The sequence below is a fragment of the Plecotus auritus genome (assembly GCF_963455305.1).
Source record: "Plecotus auritus genome assembly, chromosome: 6".
NCBI lineage: Eukaryota > Metazoa > Chordata > Mammalia > Chiroptera > Vespertilionidae > Plecotus > Plecotus auritus.
The window spans coordinates 85,607,911-85,633,476 of record NC_137773.1 but is presented as its reverse complement, the minus strand read 5'-3'; the positions used below and the strand labels follow the sequence as shown (position 1 = coordinate 85,633,476).

The 25,566-nt window shown below is 52.3% G+C and overlaps 1 protein-coding gene across 2 annotated transcripts in view; it reads right to left on the bottom strand.

The window, feature by feature from the left end:
• Window positions 1-25,566, bottom strand: part of KDM4B (lysine demethylase 4B) — a 135,306-nt gene that overhangs the window by 27,029 nt on the left and 82,711 nt on the right. For both annotated transcript variants that reach the window (XM_080674888.1, XM_080674889.1), the window contains exon 10: window positions 5,324-5,520. In XM_080674888.1, the coding sequence (XP_080531014.1) occupies window positions 5,324-5,520 (197 nt within the window). The remainder of the gene's footprint in view (window positions 1-5,323; window positions 5,521-25,566) is intronic.

Here is a 25,566-nt window from a genome sequence, read left to right as displayed (position 1 = left end):
CACCAACTCCAATGCCATTTGGGTCCCTTGTTCTTTATGTTGACATGTTTATTCACTCCGGAAGCTGGAGACCTTCTGTTTAACCAAAGAGCTGTGATATTCCAAGGTGCGTATAATCTTCATCCCCAGTGCCAGACTCTGTACTCTGAAAAGGTTTTTGGTTCTTGGGAAATGTTCTTTTCTCCTTTCCTGAAACTCATAGTAGAGGCTGGAGTTCCTCAGCTGAGCCTCTGATCTTTCTGTCCTGCCCTCTAGTTTTCCCAAGCTATCTCCCAACCCCTCTCTTGTGTTTTCTTTGCTCTCATTTTATTATTTTAAAAATATTTTTATTGATTTCAGAGAGGGGAAGGGAGAGAGAAACATTAATGATGAGGGAATCACTGATCACCTGCCTCCTGCACATCCCCTACTGGGGATTGAGCCCACAACCCGGGGCACGTGCCCTGACCAAATCAAACCGTGACCTCCTGGTTCATAGGTCAACACTCAACCACTGAACCACACCAGCTGGGCTTCTTTGATCTCATTTTAAATGTCCAAGAGCCATCTCTTTCCTAAATGCTTCTTTTTATAGCAACAGGTGCTTCTATCATAAACGCACAGTCACTCACCCTCTGAGGAAAATGTGAGTTTTCTTGCTCCTTGCCTCATCTCTTTCTGGGGAGTTCTGCTTTTCCTTTTTGTTTGAGACACTCTCTGTCTTCTATTGAGTTTCCTCAGAGGTTTAGGGACCCCTGGCTGAGTTGTGTGAGGGACTAGGAAGGTTGTTGGTGGCTATGCATGGGTGAGCAGGGTTTGCTGAAGGGGATGGAGAGGGCAGGAGTCCTATCACTTCACAGGGGACCCCCAACATCAGAACCTATAGCTTTGCTCGGCTAAGCTATTCTGTGACCCAGAGAGGACCCTTACAGTCTCTGGCCTCGGGGTTAGAGGCACGTGGGGCTAGCAGCCAGGATCCCACAACCTCACCTTCAGGAAGGCCTCTCCCTCCGGCCCAGAACCGCCCAGGCTTGACCTCACCAGGCAGCAGGGCCACCATCCTCTGCTGGGAGGTAGGGTGGAGTGGGGGTGCCCCCAGCCCAGCAATTCCTTACACACTAGCCTTTCAGCCCAGCTTGGTGCCATCCCAGGAGGTGCCCATATCTGGAATCCTATGCCTTTCCGAAGTTCCTCAGCACAGACTGGCCGCACTCTGTCTGTGCACCCTTGAACTGAGCTTCCTGTGCTGCAAAGTCAGGTATCAGCTGGCCATCCTTTCCTCCTTTTCCAAGTCTGCTGCGGCTGCTCATCTGTCACGGCCCCCTCGCCCATTCTTTGTCACTCCTTTACAGTCATTTTAGTGGCATTTCAGGGGAGGATGGAAATAAATGAGCACTTTGTCAGGCTTAACTGGACATTACTTAGTTAAGTTTATACAAACCAAATATTGGAACTAAGTCCAAATATCTGTACTAATATTTCCAAGATGGAAGTAGGTGTCCTTGGATCCCAGATGGCAGGAGAAGCAGAGTGGGCTATGCAGTGGGCTCAGAGTGGCTCCGGGCTTGGAAACCGAGGGTACCAAAGCACGCAATTCCTCTGTTCCCTAAGGCAGGACTGTCAGCCCTCACAGGACCAGCTTTACCCAGGGGGAATTTGGGGCATCCAAGGCTGCTGGTGCCAGCACAGCCCCTGGGTCAGGGTGCAAGGGGCTGTGAGCTGTGTACCCCAGGGCCCTTCTCCCCTTCACCCGGACCCAGGACATGTGCCTCCTCTCCTTCTACTACTCCCTGCCCACACAGACAAGTGGGTGTGTGATGTCTAGAGGCTTTTGCCTCTGAGAAATTGCTGAGGGTGTTCTGAGGAAGAACAATTTAGGAAACATTCAGTAAGTGGCCAGGGCAACCCTGGCAAGAGTAGGGTCAGAGGCTCAATGATGTCCAGTGTCTGGTCAGGAGGCATCAAAGGGGGTGCTGGAGCTGCTCCTGGCTCCTTGTTTCCATGGTGATCCGAGGGTGGTGGTGCAAGGTGGTGTGGGTGGGCAAGCAGGGCCAGGGCTCCCCCATGGACGGCATGGGTAGCTGGAGGCCAACAACCAGTGGAGCTAGCAGGGGCTGGAGTGGACGGGAACCGTGGGTCCTGGTGAGGAAGAGAGTCTCCTCTCCATCCTCCTCTCTGCACTAGCATGGCGGTGGCAGCTCAGATGTTCCACAAGCATGTGTGCAGCAAGCTGAATGCACACCTGCTGCAACATGTGGTCAATGGGCTGCGTTTCTCGATGTTCTCATTGGAAGTAACAAGAAGGCAGGAGGAAAAGACAGTCTGCACATGGAAAAGGGCTGCGGAATGGGAGGAGGGGAGGCTGGCAAAGACGGGGCCTGGGAGAGGCGCCAGACTCTATGATAGCCTGTGCCAGCAAAGCAGGATCCCACCTGGTGGTGAGGGCTGAGGAGGCCATACAGCCAGGAGCAAGAGGTCCCAGCTTTGTGCGTTGTTTGTCATGGGGGAGGGTCAGTGTATTCAACAAAATTTAGGCATGGAAGATAAATCCGAGGGAGGGAAACAAGATCATTCTCTCCCGGAGAGGCCAACACTTGGCCTCTGCTCTAAGATGACATGGGGGGCTAAGTGTGAGGGGCTGTCAGGAAGGCTGGACCCTCCATGTACGGGGGCAGGGGGCTGGGTTGGTCTGAGCAGGGACCAGGGAGAAGTTGCAGGGCCAAAGGACAAGGCGAAGCTGCAGAGGGACATGAGGAGTGGGGATGGGCAGCAGATGAACATGGAACCCACTGTGATGCCACCACCTCTGCCTAGGGCAGGGTTCCCAACCAGGGACACTGGGTGCTGCCTAGGACATCTGTGGCCATTAGAACTGGGACTGGGGAGCTCCTGGCATTGACTAGGATGGGGCGCGGATGCTGCCCCACAGAGAATGATGAGCCTAAGTGTCCACAGTCAGGGGTGCAGGGGACAGTTCAGGGGAGGAGACACACAACCCTGGTCTAGAAGCCACATCTGCCCCTACCCCTATCTAGCCCAAGCCACCTTTCCCTCAAAACAAACTCTCTGAGGCTCAGGGGAGCAACCCCTCAGTGGAGATGAGAGGCAGGAGCAGATGACCATGTGTTGTGGACACTGGGCCAGGAGAGAAAGGTACAGGCAATTGTGAGAGTCACTGACTCTCAGGTTGAGGGTAGTAGTCTTGGGATTTGAAATGTCAGTCCCCCAATCAACCTTTACAGAGAAAGCCCCCTATGACTTAAAAAAAGGGGGGAAGGGGGGGTAATCCGTCTTATTTAACATATTGAAAGCTTTAAAGGAAATTATATCCTTGGGGACACAACTTAATTTGTTATTCAATCCCTCTGTCGGAATATTACAGCTCCCCCGATCGGAAGCAGAGGAGGCTGAGGGGAGAGAGGAACGCTCCAGAAAGGAACAGAGTGTGACAAGCGAGCCAAGCACCCTCTACTGAGGGCTGGCTGGGCTCGGGGAGTGAGAGGGGGCAGCAGGCAGGGAGAGGGCCTGTGGGGAAGCTTCCTCTGCACACAGAAGGTTCCAGCTAAGGGAAGTATAGCTGGCGGGGCCCCAGTCCTCTAATCCCATCCATTTCTGGATGTGTGCTTAATTATTGGCAGTCTGCTCTGCTGACCAATTAGACTGAGCCACAATCCATTAGCCGTTATGCAAATGCTGCATTGGGCTCTGTTCAGCAAGCTCACCCTGCTGGGAGGGATCAGGAGCTGCACAGATGGGCCTCACTGAGAGAAGTTGCTTTTCGTGAGAACACATAGGAGAGCGGGAATCAAAAGGACAGACAACAAAAGAAATCAGCAAAGAGAGACTCACCTTCAGGTGGGCTGTCAGGAACAGATGTGAAAGCATTCTGGGCTGATGGAACATTCTCAAAGACAGAGGCCAAGGGGTGGGAAAACATGTGGGTGAAGCCACGACTGCCCAAGATTCTGGATTCACAGACAAACACGCTGAAAACTAGAACAGCCTTGCTGGGGAAGAAAGTTCTGGACCGGGCAGAGTGTGGGAATACCACCAACCAGGCACAGCCAAAGGAAGGAACTGTCTGAGCGCCCCCACCTCCTCAATGACCCGTCTCTGGAGCCAACTGTCCATCATCAGTGGGGACAAAAGAAGCCAGAAGTGACCAAGAGGCTACAATTGGAAAACCTCACCCGAGGCCCAGATCCATCCGCTGCCTGTTCTGGTGTGGCCCCCCAGCTAAGAAAGTTGTTTCCATCTTTAACTGGTAAAAAGTTAAAAGAATAATACTTTGTGTCATGTGGAAGTGATATAAAATTCCAACTTCAGTCCACAAATAAAGTTTTATCGGGCACATGACATTCATTGTTTATGCATGTCTGTGGTGGCTTTTGCAGTGAGGACTTGCTGAACATTCCTTGGGCACCAAAACTGAGTCCGTTGAAACTCTGTCTGAGTAGCTCAGAGCCCTGAAAGCCTTGCCGTTTCCCAGAGAAGAGAGGAAAATGGGACCACCACTTCCGGGGCTACAAGGTGATACCAAGAGCACAGTGCTCACTGCTATCTCCCTCCTGGCAGGAAGTCGATTTCTTCCTCTTCCCCGACCTGCCACCCATGTCCCCATGGCTATACGCTGATGGCAAGAGGGTGCAGCCACTTCACCCTCTCCTCCCCCACTGGATGCCAGGCCTGAGGTTGGGTAGCCACCACGCTGTCATAAAAGGCAAGGGCCAGAAGGGGGCTCCCTGTGATGGAATGAGGGTGGCAAAGGATATCCCTGGGAGGATGGGTCTCAGTGACTCCCAGACTGTGAATCTGAGCAGCACATTATCAGAAAAGCCAAAATGAGCAATCAAAACACGAAATGGCAGGGATATGGACCAAGTACTGGACCCCTGTGCCCCACAGCTCCAGCATTATACCTGCCATTGTTTGGAGCCAAGAAGGAGCCCGACAGCCCCAACACAGAGACATAGGGCTCTCACCTAAGGTCACAAGCAGACAAGGAAGAGGGATAGTGTGTGCTGTCCCAGAGAGGAACCAGATGGCTGGAGGGTCAAAGGGTCAGCCTCCCAGGAGCTAGTGGACAAGGAGCAGGAGGGAAACTGAGTCTAACAACACAGACACCACCTGCTACAAGGCCTGCAAACTCGAAAAGGTCAGGGCCTGAGAAACACTCTGACTGAGAAGCAGCAAGATACAGAAGAAGAGGAGGAGGAGAGGAAAGAAAAAGAGGGAGAGAGGGAGGGGACAGGCTGCAGCCACCTGCCAGCAGGTTCTGGCTGGGGTGGGGGTCACTTACGGTCACCAGCAGAGCCAGGCACAGGGCAGTTCCTTGGCAACTCACCTGCGGAGGAGCTTTGCCTTGAGTGAGGCCCGGGAGGTGCTCCAGGTGCTGAGCTCAGGGCTGCTCAGGGCTGTGGGCCTGGTGTGGTCAAGCACCGTGAGGTCCTTGCCTTGTTTCCACAGCTCATAGCGCTCTGGCTGCAGGATACGCACAAAGACATCCATGGAGATCTTGACCATGTCCTTCCGGCACGTGCACTGTGGGAGGCAAGAGAGACCCTCTGAGCCCGAGGGCGAGCCACCCCACACTAGGCCTTCTATCATGAGACAGGAAATGGTATCTGCGAATGTCCTTTTCCAAGCTGTAACCCCCTCCCCCCAAACAGGAGCTTTTGGTCCAACACCTGGCACATGGTACCAAGGAACAAGTGCCAGGTGGCCTGGAGCAGACACTGCCCTGAACAGGAGGGTCCCTGTGTCCACAGCAAAGGGGCAAACACCTGTGATGAGGACAGGCTCAAACACAGTCCCTATTATGCTCTGAACACTACCCCCTGCAACAAACCACATGTTCTCAGAGCCTCTCCCTCCATGTTATAGTGTTGTGGTAGCCCCAGGGCTGGGCATGTGCAGGAGGCATCACACCACCGGTATCCTGGGGACATTTGACAGCTGGGGGCGTTAGAGGCCAGAGAAGCCAGCCAAAAATCCCAGAATCTGGACTCCAACAGGGAGCCCTGTCAGTGAGAGGAACCCAGGTGGTCCTGGCCTCCTGCTTACCTGTGCATGAGGCCAAGATCAGATGGGGACCATCCTATTGTAAGAGGGAGGAAGAAACAGAGGGGACTTATGATCTAGGGCAGGGCTGGCAACCTCCATAAAGGACCAAGCAATCATCTTTTCAGCTTTGTGGGCCACGTGGTCTCTGTTACAATCTCTGAACTCTGCACGGTAGCTGGGAACCATCATAGATACTACTGAAATGGCATGGCTGCGTTTATAAAACTGTATTTACAAAAAGAGGCAGGGGCCAGATTTGGCACAGGCTACAGTTTGCTGGCTTCTGGTCTAGGCTCTCAAGGATACAGCAGCCCCTGGAATGGGTGACAGACTCTGGAAGAGGGTTCTCCACAGGGATGGCTGAAGCTGTGTGGAAGTTTGGGAAAAGGGTGCAGAGAATGAGGGGATCTCAAGGGTGACCTTGACCCTGGGGTGCTGCACTTGTCTTTCCCTAAAGTAGGCACAGTCCTTGCCTTCTTCTGGGGACACGCCTGTCCTGAGAATGGGTGATAGGATGCCTCGGGGCAGCTGCTCCTCAGGGACACCTGCACTGGAGCCCCCGAAAGCTGGGAACTCTCCCGGCCACTCTATAAACAGGCTCAGGAGAAGCCCATTTCCAACCGTTGCTAAAACCCCATCTCCATTTTAAATGGACATCTCTCCCTCCTTTTACAACCTTCTTGCTGTCACTGCCACTTTCTCAATGGAAAAGAAGGAAACAGAAAGGAAAACACTTAATTAAATGAGGCAATTATGTACCCTGCCCTGTCAAGTCCTTCAAACTCCCCTCAATTTTCTCTGGAAACAGTAAAGTATTTATGACCCCAAATCTGAGGCTGCAAATAATGTCCCCGGGGCATTTCCTGCAGCCCCAACGGCCCCTCCCCTCCCCACTCCCAGCCTGGATGTGGAGCTTGGACTCTGAGCAGCACTGACACAATGCAGACAGGGAGAGAATATTTATGGCCAAGAGATTCCCAGTAAACTCAATTCATTTAATGAAAATCTGCAGAACACAGAAAGGCTGGTGGTGTAATTTGGCTGTGGAGTGGTGAGACCACAGATGGTGCCCGGGTTTCAGAATCCTGGCCGGGCCGTGGCCTCCCCTGCGTCACCATCAACAGCAGCTTAAGGGATTTATATCGAGCGGCTCTGCAATTGCTTTCCTTTAAGTAATTGAAAAAAGCACCTGCGTGCACCCATGGAGGGGGACACATAGATGCAAGCCAGGGAGCCAACTGCTTGGCTTCCTCGCCCAACCAGGACGAAGCCAATGGGGACAGCCTCTCTCAAGGCTCTGTGCAGGTTCTGGGTGGGGTGGGTTTGTCATGGTTTAGGGGCAGAGACTTGGGGAACATGGGCACCTGTGAGGAAGGAGTAGGAAGAAGGCAGGGTCCTGTGGGTCCCATGGGAAGGAAGTGACAGCCCACTGGATTCAGGACTCAGAGACAGTCGCCTCTGTGGACTGAGCAGCTGAGCTCAGGGTGCAGGCACTGCAGACCCTTTACTGTTTCAGCCTGACAGGTTGGGTAAGAAAGTTGCTAAGGTAACATCTTAATAAGAACTTTCAGGGGCTGAACATGCCAAACCCCACAACAGCACCCCCACCTGGCCCTCTTCTGTTTTGGGGTCACATGCATAGTGGAACATTACTTGCAGCTGTTTCACTTTGGGCCCAGAAGCAGCACAGAGCGCCTCCACCCTGCAGGGCCTGTCCTGGAAAGGGGCTGGGAGCAGGCAGGAGGCAGAGAGTCCTTAGGGCAGCCTCAGAGCAGTGCCCAGGGAAGTAACTGAGTTTGAGAGTAAATCACACTATTGTTTTCCCCATCGATTGTCCCCCTCCAGCCGGTCGGGCTCCCAAACCTTCTGGAAAACTGGTGTTTTCATAAGGGTCTGCTGGACTGACTAAAGCTGACAGCTTCTGCTGCTTTCATTCCAGCTCCTCCACTTGGCGGTGCCCTGTCAGCACCGCAACAGAGACAGGCTCCTCCAAGGGTTTGGCCATGTCATTGGTTTCTGATAAAGAAATCGAGCACCAATGGGGGAGGAGGTCTGAGGGGTCCCCTGCATGCCCCAGGGCCTTCTGTACCATCACGGAGGCATAAAGCACTCGGACACCAGAACCATGAGAGGCAGTGGCTCCTGCTCTGAGAGCCACTAAGTAATGAGGACTCTGAGCGGCCAGTCCTGCTCAAATCAGCCAGGGCCCAGAGGCTGGTAGTTCCATTAGTGCTGAGTGGGGCATCTGGGGACAGATAAAGGAGTAAAGATAAGAGACAGGGACATGAGGGGTCGGGTAGGGGATGAGGAGTTCATGGCCTGGGTCCTACTGATGGTCTGCTCTGAGACAAGCTGCTTTTTCACTGGGTCCCCTCCCAGGCCTGCCTGCCTGCCTGTCCAGAGGGTGTGCCTGTCCACCAAGGGCTTAGACCCCCATCTGCTCACCCCATCCCAAGATCCTGGGCCCAGCAACTGTGGCCCCTCCCCGTTCACCAGTGATGCCATCAGAGTGAAGAGGCATGATTGGGCTGGGGCTGGGTGGGCACCCCTCTTGGCACCCCCAACACTCATGAGCAGAAACTGGCTCTCAGATGGTTCCTAACATTAAGAGAGGGCTGACAACCTGCAAAGTGTGCCTCAAAGAGCCCTTGACAGCGCCACCGTTCCAGGAGCTAGCTGCCTGAAACGGTTTAATTAATCAGCAGAATGAGTTCAATGACGCTCCCTGAATACAGGAGGAACAAGTGCTGTTTCAAGTGACAGCCGAGAGAAGGCACAGCTCCACCCCCTGCACCACCCCCAGAGCAAAAGAGGGCAGGATGGCTTGGCCACCATTGCCCCATGCAGCCCCAGCAAGGCCAAGCTGCTGGAGACAGCAGACACCAGATGCCAACCAGACAGAGGCGGAGGTGCAGCTCTGACAAGCCCTGAACAAAATGAGGACCACAGTTCCCTTCAGCAACTCATCCCTCACCTCCCCTTCCTAGGGATCTCACCCAAAGAAGTGAAAAATCCAGACAAAGCGTTCTCTGTTTCATTACTGAGATACACACACACGCGCGCGCGCGTGTGTGCGCGCGTTAACCATGCTGTTCAACAATCGTGGACAGATTGGATAAATGATAAATCCGCCCAATGGCGCTATTTAAATAACAGAAACGTTCTTAGGATAGATCTGTTATCTGAGGAAATACAAAATACACAGTCAAGAATACAGTAAAGCCCCAATTAAGAGCAAAAATCTTTAGAAAAAGCCAAGAACATTCATCAAACACCAACCATGGTTCTTTTGTTTGTGGAGTCAAAAAAAAAATTGTGCTATTTATTTTTCTAAATCTCTTTATTGAGCAGGTAAATGACTTAAGTCAGAGTGCGCAAATTCTGGAACGTGGGCAAATCTGGCCTGCCACCTGTTTTTATAAATACAGTTTTTTTGGCACACTGTCCTACTTATGGTAGCGTTGGTGCTGCTATGGCAGAGCTGAGCAATTACTCGAAGACCGCATAGCCTGCAATCTCCAAATATTCACTAAATATTTGTGGAAAGTTTGTCCAGCCTTGATTTAAGTCATAAAATGATTTTTAAAGAGTAACTTGAGGAACTTGGTGGTGAGCTTCCCACATGCCAACTCTGGTGAACTGTGAAAGAGACCACAGATGTGTACTATGGGCTGAACTGTGTCCCCCCAGTTCCTATGTTGAAGCCCTGAACCCCAATGTGACACTATCTGGAGACAGGGCCATTAGGAGGTAAATAAGGTTAAATGTGGTCATAGGGTGGGGTCCTGATCCTATAGGACTGGTGTCCTTTTAAGAAAAGGAAGAAACCTCAAATCTCTCTCAGGCCCCTCACCCCTCAACCTGTGAGGACACAGTGAGAAGCTGGCCACGGGCAAACCAGGAAGTCCTCACCAGAACCCGATGACACTGGCACTCTGATCTCAGTGTCCAGAACTGAGACCACAACCTCCAGAACTGTGAGAAATAAATGCCGCTCTTTAAGCCGCCAGTCCATATTTTGTTGACCAAGCTGACCGAGATGGGTGGCCTATGACTGTCCCATTTTTTACTGAGCCTGGTGGGCTGCACACTCCCACTACCTGCTTCCAGAATCCAACTCCCAACATGTGCCAGGAGCACTTAGCGCCTAGTGCCTGGGGCCTGCCCTCAGGCTCCACCTCTAGGTCACCTGCCCCCCACCTGCAACCTGAGCTGGCCACTCAGGGTAAGGAAAAACGCCCCCACCCCAGTATCAAATGAGACCTCAGTGGGCCTGGGCCAGCTGCCCTTCACCCACACCCGGTCCCAGACCCAGCCTCAAACAGGACCTGGAGGCCCAATGGGACCTGGAGGCACAGTTCCCCCTCCTAACAGAGCCAGCTCTTAACCCAAGCCACAGATTTCACACAGTCTGCCTGGGACTGCCCCAGGATTTTTTGTGTTAATGAACTCAGACACTTATAAATAAAGGAACACAGGATCGAGGTCTTTGAAACACCTCAGGAATGAAAAGGTCAGGCCCCTGGTCATCCAGTTTACTGAGAAGTGTTGTGCTAGGGCCTACAGCAGCAGGTAAAAAACAGAGCCTTCGAGATGGGGTCATCTTGTTCTATCTTTTGTGTGGTGGATGTGTGGGTGGAGGTCCCTCTTCCCACTGAAGCAGTTCCAATATGCTACACCCAAAAGCAGGAACATTTGTGTGCCACTAAGGGAAAAGTCTAGATGAGGTCCGAATTATAGGTGTGGCTTCCTTGACAACAGAACATCCTGTCAAACTTCCTGAGCCTTCAGAACAGTCAGACTCAGAGTGAAAGCATATGCTAAAGGACCTTTAATTTCCTAAGGTTTTAGATGTTTTTTTTTTTAAAAAAAGGCAATGATCTTAGATTAGATTCTGCAAGCCCAGAGCAAAATGGTTTCTGACTTTTAGCTCAAATCAAGTCCCATCTCCCACATCTGAACTATTGTACACTCTGAACTAATAAGGCTGAATTGATGCAGTTTCACGACACAATGCTGGGCCCTGCCCTGCAGTAGCTTACAGCAGAATTGCAGAGAAGTACACACAGGTGAGGAGACAGGAATGTGGGTGCAGAGAAGGGCTACATCCACTCAGGGTCCACTTGACCCTCCCCTTGGTTGCCAGGAAGGAGCACCTACTATGTGCTCTTCTAGCTCTGCCACTCCAGTTACTGGTGTTTTTGCCAAGAGGAGGCCCTGGGGGAGGGTCCCTTCTCTTACATCCTCGCCCATCCTGAAACTATGCCTCATAGACTCGCCAGAGTCCCTTAGAACCCTTGTGTGCATGTGCCCAGCTCCAGGTCTGCAGGAAGGGGGAGCAGAGAGAGAAGAGGGAGGAGATGGGGGGACAAGACAAGCAGAGAGGGGAGGGGAGAAAAGGGGTTGGGAAGGAAGGCAACAGGGAGGTGGAAGAGAGGGGACAGATGGGGACAGGGAGGGTTTGCCAAGGCTGGAGCCTCACCTTGCAGAAGCTCGGCCACCAGGGCTCAGGTCTTTCCCCATAAAAGGTGTCCCCAACAGAGTCTCCTGTCACACAAACACTGGCCTATGTGAACCCAGTGGCTCAAACCTGTCACAGACTCATACAAAAGGCCGGGGGTCTTGAGAGCTCCAGCCAGAGGCTCAACAAGATGCACACTTGTCACTTCCAAATGACAAATGAAAAGAGTTACAACTATCAAGTCTAAGGACCCTGGGCCTAATGTGAGCACCGAGCCAAGAGCAGGGAGGCTGTCGCTCTGCATCAGAAGACTGACATATCAAACAGCCCAATGCTCATGCGAGGGTCTCCCAGGACCTGCTGCTAAGTTGGAGGAAAATGAGAAAACAGAGTAGGGCGGAGGTTTGCCCCCGGTTATCAGAGCAGGGCCCCGAGCAGAGACAAATAGATTTCTTCTTTCCAAAGCATGAAGAACAGAAATTGGAATGTCGTCTGGATCAGAGCTGGTGGCCCGTGGGGCCCAGTAGTGCTCGGCTGGAGCTGTCCCAGCCGCAGAGAGCGGAGGGTAGAGGGAGGAGGGCAGGCTCAGTGGGCCTGTGGCACCTGGGCTCCCCATGTTTATTACACATGGCAGGGCACCTCCCAGAGTGATCGGCCACCAGCACAAGACTCTGACTGCTGCTGGGGACCCAATGCAGGATTATAACCAAGGACTGGCCACCTCGACTCCACTTCTCCCTCTCCGGGCTTGAAAGCAAAATAAATTTAACCTTTTCATGGGAATGAACATGAATGCCCAATACAATCCTATTTGACATTTCCACAGTATGAGGCGTGAAAAGCACTTCACCACCACTCATGGGCTGCTACCCTACAAGCTGGTTTCAATCAGCCCTCATCTGCTGGTCCTACCCCACACCCTGTTTTCCTCCCACCCCCAACCTCTGGCCCCTCTCCAAATCTTTCTCCAGGGGTGCCCAGTTCCACATTCCTTACTCCTCTCTGGTCTGATCCTTGGCAGCACTGAGGCACCAGGCCCTAAAGGCTGGTCACCCAGTGAAGGTGGAAGTGTCATAGCAGGACTGACAGCAATCAAAGGCTGCCACATGCTCCTTTGGGGAGCTTTCAGTGGTCTGTCCCGGGCTCCTGGGACATGTGAGCAGCCCCAAAACGATTGTTGAGCCTGGTATAAAGTAATGAGGCTGGGCTGCCTCGGAGCCTTGGGGTCTTATCTGCCACATTTCCCCCAACTTAAACAGCACTGAGCTTTAATCAGAGGATACCTCTTTTAAAAAGGCTGACTAAATATTAGAGTTTTGCTCACATAAAATAACAAAGTGGGAAAGTAGAGTAAAAGGGCCTAAGGAGAAAATTATTAAATGTGGTTCAATTAAATCATCAACCCAAACAGCATTGACTACAGGGACCCTCTTACTTTCTGATCCGAGCAGCAGCACCAACTCCAGCCCTAAGTCAGGAACCAGACAGGACATGCAGGACTATGCAGGGCCCAGCCCACTGAGACTGCCCTGTGGTGCTGGGGGTTGGGGGCCCTTACAAACACCAGGGTGGAGGGGCGGGGGGCATGGGCCTGTCTCCCAGCTGATGACTCACTGTCACCTGCAGGGCCATACATCCTAACCGAAAGGCCCCCTTCACTCCCTCAGCACTCCCAGGCCCTGGCCATGGAGTTGCAGACCCTATGACCATTCAGTGCCCAAGTCACCTCCACATGTCCTATATCTGCTGTTTGATGTGGTCACCACTAGCCTGCATGGCTCTTAACTAGAACTATGGTTGCAACTAAGGCCCAGAATGTTTAATTTTACTTCATTTTAATTAATTTACAGTTATATGGCTATGCACGCAGCCAGTGTTGGACTGTACAGCCCTGGCACTGGTCCCTCCTTCTCTCTCTGCTAGCTAAGTGGGCCCACTGTGGTGCCCAAATACCTGTTCCATTCACTTCCCTGCATCTCCCATGTCCCTTCTGTTGCAGTCCCACAGGTCACACCCTAAAACCTAGGTCCAAACTGTCCCTCCTCTCCACCCCACCCCACCCCACATCCATCAGCCGGTCTCACCTCCTTTTTCCCTTCCTCTCAGGGACTTTACACTTTCTGCCCCTGGTCTGGAATGCTCTCTGGCTCCCATTCCCCGCCCCACCCTCCATGCTCCCAAAGGGACAGGGATGAAGAATGCCCCCAAATTCATGCCTCCCAGGGAACTCAGAATGGGACCTGATTTCAAAATAGGGTCTTTGCAGATGTAATTGGCTAAGGTGAGGTCCTAATGAATTAGGGTGGGCCCTGAATCCAGTGACTGATGTCCTTACAAGAGAGGCAGTTACACAGGGAGATGGCCATGTAACGACAGAGGCAAAGATTAGAGAGATGTGTCTACAAGCCAAGGGACACCAAGTACTTGTAGCCACCCCCAGAAGCTGTGAGAGGGAGGAGGGACCCTTCCTCAGGAGCCCTTGGAGCCCTCGGAGGGAGGATGGCCCTGCCTGACACCTTGCCCTCCAGACAGGAGAACACAAACTGCTATGGCCCAGCTCCCCAGGTTATGGCATTTTGTGGCAGCGGCCCCAGGACATGAACACACCAGGGTCTCATTGCAGCATCAACCTCCCCTCCTCCCAGCAACACCTGCGGCCTGCTGCCCAGCTCCTTCATCCCTTCTGCTCTTTGCGGTTTCTCTCGGGTCAGAAGTCTTTCTGGCACTCCTGCCCCTTATCTGTCTCCTCCTCTGTACCTCATCTGTCTCACTGCATGTCTCCCAGCAGCTGAGCAGTGACTCGCATGATGACTATTGAGTGGGTGCCAAACAACAGGGGTGATAAACATGTTTCTCATGGAACAATCGGGGTAAAGGTTGGGGGTATATACCTGGCACTTCAGCCCACAAAGCGTTAACCAAAGAAAGTGTTAACCACCCAAAGATAGGGGCAGAAACCCAGCCAAGAAGGCGGCATCTGCTCTGAGGGCTCACAGACGCAGGCCCCCTGTTTCTGATGTAATTACCAGCTCTGCAGCAGAGACGCCACAACAAACCAGTTCATTAGGAAATCCACTGGAAGCTCTCAGAAGCGCTTCATAAACAAAACCATTAGGTGCCAGCAGGGGCTGCCTTGGTCCTTGGCCCCAGGGCCTGCTTCCCACCACTGCTGACAGACAGCTGGACCCAACAGCCAGGGACCAGGCAAAATCTTGAGGACCTTCGACTGGCATGACACTGATCCCCCAGGAGGCCAGATCCCCAATGTCACTCTCTTTCCCTTTCTACATAAAGGAAGCCTCATCCCTGTGTCCCTGTCAGCCTCCCCAGGGTTCCCAGGCCTGACCTTGGCTCTTCAGGACCTGTCCCCTCCCCTCTCCTGTGCCCTGACCTGGGGGGCCTGGCCGCAGCTGGAAAGCCAAGAAGGTCCTTCTGCCTATCTGTGATCGCCCTCCCACCCCTGCACAGCTGACGATGACAATCGCCATAATAAACCCAGGTGCTCCAAGCCAGGCACTTCCCAAGGACGTTCCCATAACACTCCCAACAGCCCTGCCTGCTCTGAGGACAGAGCCAGGCCCTCATGCCACAACCCCAGCCCTGGGCCCCTCTTCATCTCTGGGCTCTCCTTTCTTCTGCTGAGTGAGACTCCCTCTCCCTCCTCCATTGCTGCCACCTTGAGGGAAGCCTGCCCAGCCTGACCTCGGAATAAACCTCATCATTGCCACATCATTTACTGCGGCCAAGAAACAAACTCTGTCCCCAGCAGGGCAGCCCATGGAAGGTGGGTGAGGGTGAAGGCCCATTCAGGAGGGGGGTCAGGGGGACTACATCCTCGATCTGCCCATGAAGTACCTCTACCCAGATCACACCCTCATCTAAAAAAGGCCTCTGTCCCCTGGAGCTCGCCAGCTAGCAGCGCCAACGGAGGCCTGGGCAGCGAAGAGGAGGATGAGGAAGGAAGAACTTACCCCATAGCCCAAAGAGTCTCACCTGGTGACTTCCCCCAGGGGACACCAGGTGATGTCTGGGACACCTGTGGTTGTCATGACTAGGGGTGATCCTGGCATCAAGTAGGTGGGAGCCAGAGATGCTGCTCAACCCCAACAGTGCCCAGGACAGCCCCACAAAGTGACCTGGCTCCAATGTCAGCAGTGCCAAGGGGAAGAGACCAAGTCTACATATTTGACTCTCAGGCTCCCAGTTCTACCAGGAAAAGCAGCAAAGCCATGATGAGGAGGAGTGGCAGGCCCACTGACATGAGCAAGCCACACACCAGCCAGCATCCTTCTCCCAGTGCCATATGGCCACGTGCCTGCCAACCAACCAGGGGAGACAGGGAAGTGGCACACAAGAGGAGCAGGTGGCACCCCACACAGGGCCTGCAAGCTCCCACTCCCAGAGAGACTTGGGTGTGAGGACCAGCATGGATTCTCAAGCCCTCCCTCTGAGCAAACGGGAAGTCTGAACTCAGCTGCCTGTAACCCGGGACAACCCCAAACACAGGGACAGGAGTGGAAGAAGAGAGAGGGATGGGGGCCGACAGGAGGTTGGGACGTGTCTGTCACCCACCACAAGAGAGCTGCGAAGTTCAAGGGAGGACAAGGAGCAGAGCAGAGGCCTGTCACAGCATCGAGCATCCAGCTCTCAAGGAACCATGGTCAGGCACTGATGCTCTTCAGGACACACTCAAACCACCGTGAACAGAATTAACAGAAGCCACAGGAGCACGCAAGACGAGACAGAGGCTGGTGTGTTCTCCAAGGGAAGGGGGCTGCAATTACTCTTGTGATTCTTTGCAATGTGTTCCTGCCTAGACACGTGGTCGGCAAACTGCGGCTCACAAGCCACATGCGGCTCTTTGGCCCCTTGAGTGTGGCTCTTCCACAAAATACCACGGCCTGGGAAAGTCTATTTTGAAGAAGTGGCATTAGAAGAAGTTTAAGTTTAAAAAATTTGGCTCTTAAAAGAAATTTCAATCGTTATACTGTTGATATTTGGCTCTGTTGACTAATGAGTTTGCCGACCACTGGCCTAGACGAATGCGAAGCTTGTCACAGGGGAGCTGCACTGGAGGAGGGAGATATGGAAAAGCAGGAATCTCCTGCAGATCCCAGCCTGGGCCTGGTACAAGCCCCAAGCCCTCCAGGCCACAGCAACAGGGAGGGAGGTGCTGAAAATGAAGGTTGGGAACCACAGGCTCCCACCTCGAGCCCTGCTGGGGCTGGGGTTGGGCCAGGGCTGCAGGCCTCTCTGGAGAAAAGGTGGTTGGTTCTCAGGGAGCCCACCAAGCGATCAAGTCCTGCCCATGCCAAGCCAGTGGTGGTCATAAAGGAGTCCCCAAGACCAGTCCTCCTGTGCATGCTCACTGGGGGCAGCCCTGGTCCTTGCTAGGGGCAGAAAAACATTACTCTCTTATGTAGAGATGCTGATGCTCTCTACATAAGCAGACATACAGCCTGTCTATGGTGTTAAAACTAGGGGTACCTAGAAGAATGATGTAAAAGGGTTTGAGTGAGGGGGTGGCAATAATGCCAAAAAGGCCGAGAAACATGCCCCAGGCCAGTGGTCAGCAAACTGCGGCTTGCGAGCCACAGTTTGCTGCTCTGTTGACTAATGAGTTTGCCGACCACTGCCCTAGGCCAGCCTCAGGGGTCTCCCCACAGTCTCTGGCCCTCCCTGAACTAAGGGAATGGGCTTTAAGCAAACCACTAGGGACAGTGACAGGAAGCTCTAGGGGAAGAACGAGAGGAAAATATATTTCACGTGGCAACTTACTGCAGACCCTGTGCACTGGCCACCCGACCCATAAATCAGAGGATCAGGGAGACGCAGAAGCGCAGGCGGGCAAGGCAGGCAACTCGGATCCTGGAGGCTCAGGGTGCGGGCCCATTCCAGCCTCCTCCACCCCTCTCCACTCACACCCTGCCTTCCACTACCTCCCTTTGGGCTCCAGGTTAACAGCCTGGAGCAGGCAACATCATTACCAAACAGAAGGCACATGTTCCTGGAGGCAGCAGAAACAATTTGGTTCACATTTTACAAGTGATGAGGTTGCTGAACCTCAGGCTGGGGTTTCAGGAGAGACTCCCACCCTAGATGTGGGAGTAGAGGGAATGAGGGCCACCTCCAGAAGCTTTGCCCCTCCTCCACACTGAGCAGAAGCCCTCCCTACTTAATGCCTATAGGGCAGTGGTCGGCAAACTGCGGCTCTCGAGCCACATGCAGCTCGCGAGCCGTGGTTTGCCATTCTGTTGACTAATGAGTTTGCCGACCACTGGGATAGGGAATTAATCACAAGGAACAACAACGGCCTGTAATTATTGGAATCGAGAGTCTAGGTCAGTGGTCGACCACTGCTCTAGGGGGAGCTTACGTTTCCAGGGAGGCTGAGTGCTCAGCAGGCAGCGCCCAGACAGCTGGCAGAAAACCAGTTAAGTGCAGCCAGGCTCCTAGCCCTGCAAACTGGGTTTTAAATCTCTCTCGCTCTGTTTAATCCTGCAATCAACTCCTTCGGCACAGACACTGAGCCCATGATGGAGGGAAGCCTTGTCAGGCTTTGCCCAGCACCACCTACCTAGAAAGCAACTAAGGCCATGTCAGCTAATCCAACGTGGCATGCAGCCTTGTAGGACTAATTCAAGTTCAGACCTAAAAATGGTTGGTACGTGCACACTTTATTTTCCCTGAGTGAGAATGCAGCATCCCTTTGATCTTCCTGTTGGTAATTCCACTACAAAGCCAACCATCTGAGCGTGTGCAGGGAATCATTCTCTGAATCAAGCAACTACTCCCCCTGCCCCAGGCTGCTTCAGACACACCAGCCAAGCACTGGACACCCACCAAGCGGAGGCCACTGGCTTGGGAGACACTCAGGGCAGGGGGGTGTCTCCTGGACCCAGCATAGGTGCAGGCCTCCAAGTGGGGTGAGGGATACAGAGGAAGGTCAAGGGTGTTCAGGGTCGGCCCTCTTGCTGCTGTGACCTTGATGCATGTTGGTGACATCAGTAAAGCTGGAGAGAAAGAGAAAGAGACAGAGGGAGAGGAAAGGGAGAGAGGCAGAGGGGGTAGGGGCGGGAACAGATACCCAGGAATGTTGCTCTGAGGAAAGGGACCACTCAAAATAAAACAAAAGCAGCAGCGTTTGACCACAGGCAGTGAGGGTGGCTGGTTGTGGGACAGGCCTGCAGCCTACTCTGACCTCAGGCCCCATAGAGTCCTTGGGTCCCCAGGGCCTTCCAGCTTTGCACTCTCACCCTCTCCCTGCTGGCAGGCAGTCTCAGCTCATTCTGGGACTCTCCTAAGCACACAGTAGGTGCTCAGTGGGTTGGATTTGCATGTGATGTTCTATGCTTCCCTCCCTCCAGGCAAGGACATGGGGGGGAAAGGAAGCCGAGCTCAGAGCAGCGATGGCTAGCCTTGCTATTAGGTCCTCATGGTTTTGGCTTGACTTTTAATTCCCATTTTAAAAACAAACCAACAAACAACCACTAATGACAATGACAGAAACAAAACCCTTTTACCTTGAGGGGCTGCAGGGGCTTATAGGAGAAGTACCCAGGAAGGGCCAAGATCACTCCAACCTCCCACAAAGCTACACTAATTTTTTTTTAAGTTGTAGAAAAAGACAGGAACGTATTGAGAATTTGTGAATGTTTTAAAGGCATGCCAAATTCCACCACAGAGACCTAACATCTACCAACATTTGGGCAAATTCCTCTACCCTCATCCCCCACCACACACACACACACACATATTTCATGATCCAAAACCTATTTATTCATTCAAAGTACCATATCCATCTGTCCACATCAATATAACCAGTGACCTATTTTCATGGCTGCATAATATTCCACTGGTTCACCCAATCTGGTCACAGATATAAATTTTCCACTATTAAAATTAATGATGCAATGACTATCTCTAAAATCACCATGCGCTTGCTGAAAGGAAGAACTGCTTCATCAAAGGAAACACACATAGGGGCCCTGTGGAGGTTGTCACCAGCAGCCTACCAAGGGATCAGGGCTCCACACCCACAGCCCCCAGGGCCTACCGGTCCCAAATGTAAAAAGAAATAATCCCGCTGGTGCTTAGTCTGCCTCCTACATAACATATGCTCGAGTGTTTGCAGACGATAGAGGAGATTCTGCTTGGTGCGCACAGGCATCCACTTGTAGACCTGCCCACACCCTGTGTACCAAACCTTTTGTGGGCAGCTTGAGCAGCTTTTGTCCATTTTTTATACTGGGTTATCTTTCTCAATCTGATAAGAACTATTCTGAGTGGTAAGATTTTTATTTTATTTATTTATTTTTTTTCAAAAAAAAACCCAGCTTTATCTCAATATGGTAAGAACTAATCTGGGTGGTAGAATTTTCTTAATAGCTTTATTGAGAGAATTCACACACCCTATAATCCACCTGTCTAAAGCATACAACTCAGGAATGGATCTTCCTGTTCTGAATATGTTACATAAATGGAATCACGCACGATGTGGCCTTTTGTGTCTGGCTTCTCCCACTGAGCATCGTGTGTTCAAGGTCCATCCACGTTGTAGTGAGTGTTGGAGCGTCACTTCTTTTTAGGCTGAGTGGGTGGCAGAAATGGAAGGTCTGTTTTACTTCTTTCTACTTGCCTTGTTTTCTAATTTTCAACAATGTGTATTTTTCAGTTCCATGTGTGAGAAAACAAATGATTAGCTAATCATGCAAGAGTGTGAGCTTAAGCTCTTCCAATCAAGAGTAAGGGACAGAGCACGTGGATCAGGAATAAAAACCTGAGTGGAGGCCTGCTCAGGGTACGTGCTGCCGGAGTCTGTGTTGGTACATACCCGTCGGCAGGAGTAAAGATATTTGCCTTGCTGTCTGACTCCTGAGTATGCTTTGTGTTCTACCAGGACCCCTGATTTTGAGGGCTTGCCTTATTTCTAACACACGTCTCCCATAGGTGATGGATGAAGCTGGCAGAATGTTCCCAACCCCTCCTTGAAGCTGTAAAAATCACCCGGTAATCCCCACCTCCTCCTTTGGGTCCTAGGCTCCCTTCTGCTCGCCAAGCAGACTGGCTTGGGTGCCGAGTCTCTGTAGGAGCCCTTGCTATTTACTGCCCATGATGCATTTGGCGTGGCAGTTTTCCTCCATAGATCTCCAGGTGGAGGCCCAGCACCACCCACACTCCACAACAGCCTAGGAAGTACAGCAATGATGGAAACCTATGGTCCAGAAACTGTGAGGAAGAAGAGCCTGCCTTTTGATTAGGGTGGGTTTTTGCAGGAGCTGCTAGGCACTGGGTTTGAGTGCATTTGGCTGAAAGAACCTCCATCCAGAAGAAATTAAACGTTGGTTCACTGTTCCCTGTTCTTGCAGCCAGTGGGCCCCTGGGGGTGGATGTCACCCATTCACTGGTGTGTGTGGGGGTGGGGGGTTAGGGGTGATTTACAGGTTTGAAAAAACACTGGAATCCCAGAATGGGGAGGGGCATTAGCTCTAACATCTAGTTCCTCAAAGAGGAACAGTTCCTAGGGAGAAGGCAAAGTGGTGCTCTGTGGAGTCTTTGTTTCGTTCCCCCAACTCTCCCTGTTGGCCCAACCTCCCCACTAGAGAAGACAAGCACATGAGACTAATGAAACCCACGATCCATGGAATGGGGGTGGGGAGTGGAGACTGGGGTAGGGGGATGTCTCTATCCAAGCTCACGGAGGGGGTGGCCTGTTAAGTGAGGTTTCACATCTCTGGCCACAATATCTGATATCTCTGTCCTGCTTAAGAGACCTCAAACCCCATGGCTTCAAAACACAGGAGAGAAAATGACTTTCAGTAGGAAAAGGAGGCTCTAAGTCCCAAACATGATGTCCTGGGAGATGCCCTTAGCAGGAATCTGGAAAGAAACTACACTGAGCTTGACACCCCAGTGTCAGAGTCCACCGATACCGCTGGACAACCACCCACTGCCTGAAAAGAGAAAGAGGAAATGTGGAAGTCTAGCTAGACAGGGGTCTCAACAGGGGCTAATCCTGCCCCCAAGAGACCCTGGGCCATGTCTGGACACATCTGTGGTTGTCATGACTGGAGGTGCTCCTAGAGTGGCATGGGTGGGGGCCAGGGATGCTGTGCAACCCCCAAAAGTGTCCAGGACAGCCCTAAATGTCCACTGTGATGAGGAGGGACCCTAGATTGGACCAACAAGCCAGAGTCTGAGAGTCTGGGGACACTCATGAAGGCATAGTCCCACACACAGTGCTCTTGTATGTCTTTTGCCATTTTATGTTAAGACAGCTCCAAGAAAGGGCGTCCTTTTTATAGACAGAAAAGCTCAGGTAGTCCAAAGATCACAGGCTGTGAAGGAGGTAGGCCCTGAGTGTCCTGAGGTGGGGACACAACAGGACACCCCTACCAGAGGGAGGCTGGGCAGTACAGGCAGCCATGTATTTTCTTCCCATGCACAGATGGGTAATGAGGGTGAATGTCAGTAAAGTGGCTCAGAAAGGAAACTATCTGGAAGAGAAACACCGTCTCAACTAGACAATGGACAGAGCCAGTCAGTGTTCTGTGTTTGTGCTGCAGTGAGAGGGTGGAGAGAGAACACACCCCAGGCAGCCTTCAGCTGCAAACGAGACCCAAAGGAGCTCCCTCAGAGGGCCTCTGGTGACAGGCTGTAAGCTCTCTTCTCCAGGGCTTTATGGCCAGGAGGAACCTAAGAGCCTCTCTGCCCTGCAGTCAGGAGGTCGGATGGGTGATGCTCTGCAGGTGGCAGCTGTAGCATCAGCATTTGGCATATCCTGCTGAATGGCCACAACTACTGGCACCCTCTCGGACCCATCCGGAGCCTCCCAAGGCAGTGATTTTGGCTCTGGGAGTGCAGGAGGTGACTGTTCAGCCCTAAGTGGCTGAAGCCAGAACTGGCAGGAAAGGCCCACACCAAGTGGCAAATATTTTCAGCTTTGTAGGCCAGCCTCTGTTGCAACTACTCAACTCCACCGTTGCAGGTGAAAGCAGCCACAGACAACAGGTCAACACCTGAGCGAGGTTGGGCACCCATAAAACTATTTATGAAGGTGAAATTTCAGTTTCATCTAATTGCATGTCACATACTCTTTTGATTCCCCTCTACTCTTTAAAAATGTAAAAATCATTCTCAGTTTGCAGCCCATACAAAAGTAGTCAGCCTACCAATTTCCGCTCTGGAAGGAGATATCTGAAACTCATACAGGCCGGGTAAGTGTGAGAGTCTGGCTTTTAATGTGTTGGCACAAGGCAGAATGACAGAAAAGGGACAATAGAAGGCAGGAGCTTGAAGAAGGCAACAAACCAACACATAAAACAGTCCCTAAAACCTGGGAAGCGGAAATTCTCCCCTGGGTTATGTTCTGATGAAGATGCTAGAAGGAACTGGCCCAAAGCATAGATGGAGTGGGGCAGCACAGGCTGGCTTACAGGAAAAGGAGTTGTGGGATCCTCCCCGCTCCCTAAAATCTGGCTGAGGATGCGCAGGTCCCTGTGCGCCATCTGACCTGAATGATTGCCCTGCCTCTCCCTGGTCCTGCCTCTGACATGCCTTAGCTTTTTATCAGTAAGGCCAGGCACTTCAGTGGACTCTGCAGCCTGAACTAGTTATGGGGGCAGCAGAGCTTGCAAGAGTCAGGAACTGTCACCCCAAAGACTGAGAGGTGGCATCCAGGACTGCCATGCACAGACGCCCGGTGGCCAATGGTCATTTCCTGGCTGAACCCCTTGCCTTCCTGCCGCAGGGGCCTGGGCAGCTCGGCTAGCTCTTCGAGGGAGCCCCGCATGGCTCCTGAACGCTCACCTTGAACCCCGGCTTGCTCTGAGCACCAAGTGCTACTTGTTCAGTAATTTCACACTACGCCGCCTGGCAATGTAAGCGTGGAGGCCCAATCTAAGGCTGTACTTCCCAAATGTCGCTTGTGAACACATGGCTGAACCTGAAATAGCTTTTAATATCTAGGCAGTCCCCGGCCCCACTCAGTTTCGGCTCTGACAGCCTTTCCAGGAAAAGCCTGGCCCCGGGCTCTTGGCTCCACCGCAGCTCCCACTGCGGCAGGAGGTCACGGCACACACAGGTCCTGAGGATTCTCTCTTCCTTGAGTCTTACCACGTAATTCAAACAACCAAACCACACACCCCGGATATTTACTCCTTTAGATCAAACAGGCAAATCCTGACGATTATATGTCTCCTCTTTTAGTGACACTCAGAGTCCCCACCTGTGACAATCCCATCATGATTTTCTGAATTAAGTATAAAAAGCCCGATGCTTTCAAATCCTGGGAGCACCTCCTCCATCTTCCTTACTACAAAGCCCATTTCCTTTTCTAAACTGCACTGAAATAGGAAAGCTAGAGAAACAGATAATTAGAAAAATAAAGGCTAGCCAATTTGTTTAGATCAGCACTGCCCAATAGAAATAGAACACAAGGCTTTGTAACGTCAATGTTTCTGGTCACCACATTCAAAAAGTGAAAAGAAACAGGTGGCATTCACTTTAATGATATATTTTGTATAACCTAACTAAGCTATGCAAAAGTATCAGTCTACATAACCAATATACATAGATTTTTGGTGAGATATTTCCTGTTCTTTGTTAGACACTGTACATGTGTTACACTCACAGCTCATCTTCATGCAAATGGGCCATATCTCAAGGCCACCACACCCACGTGTGGCCACTGACCATGGTCTGAACATCACCCAGGAGTGGGCAAACTTTTTGACTCGAGGGCCACAATGGGTTCTTAAACTGGACCGGAGGGCTGGAACAAAAGCATGGATGGAGTGTTTGTGTGAACTAATATAAATTCAAAGTAAAGGAGTGGAGGGGAGAGCAAGAGAACCCTCCGCTCTTTCGGCTCCGCGGGCCGGATAGAACAGCCGAATGGGCCGGATCCGGCCTGCGGGCTGTAGTTTGCCCACGGCTGGTTAGACCCTCTTTGCAAAGGTCTGAGGTCTAGAAAATGCTACATGAGTCAGGGTCTAGGGCCCAGGTACACTTCCTCCACACTGACCCCACCATTTGTCCTGACCCTGGGCCTTGACTGGGAACAACTAAGCGATGTGTGGAGATACCCCAGGCTCCAATGTGGAAGGCTGGCAGGAAATGCCCCATTTTCATCCTGTTTGAGGCTAGCTGGAGAAGCTTCTGTTCCATGTACCCCAGCGCCAGAGCGAGACACCCACAAGTGGCTGGACCTGCCTTTGCCATGGAGAGAGAGGGCCATCGGGGCTGAAGCCCATGAGCTGGGGAAGATCGACCCGAGTCTAGCCTGATGGGAGAAGCCTGCCTGCCGTCTTCCTCTGTGGCAGACGGGACAGGTGTTGAGGGCTGCAGTAACAGTCCTGGGAGGAAGGCCCCTGGTACTGGCAGCTGGGAAAGGGCTGGGCCTGCTGCCAGCCCGACAGTCCTCTTTCCTGCTTCTCCCTCCAAGATTCCACCATCCCCCAGTTGACTGGGTAAGCCTGCAGTTCATTAGCCCTGTATGCATCCTGTCACCTGGATCTCCAAAGACACTTTAAGCCTCCATGGGAGAGAAGCAAGAGGAAGGAGATGAGGCAGACATGACCCAGCCTCACACCCAGGAACTCCATGGACTTGCCCATAGCACCCTCCATGCTATCAATCAAAACCACAAAGACAGATGCACTCAGAGCTGAAGGAATCTGAGAACAAGCACTCAGTTCAGATGTCACATCTTTTGGCCAATAATCCACGCTTAGAGACTAGGAATGGCAAATTACTGGGGGGTTGGGAGGAGCGGGGGGAGCGGGGGGAATCAAAGGAGTCTCCTCACCTTTCAGTATCCTCCAGGGCAGCAATGCAGCAGGCAGCCCTCAGGCCCAGAGGGTGTGGGGTCTGCCAGGAGACAGGGGCCCCGACTCTAGGCTTGCCCAGACCCTATTTGCTGCATGTCCACCCATCCCACTCATGACTTGTCCCCATTTTTCCAGGTGACAAATGTTCTGGGAACAAATTCACTGTGATCTCAGAAACAGACCCTGATGGAAAGTTTAGGCTCCCAGCCAGCGGGTGCATAGACTAGGACCAAG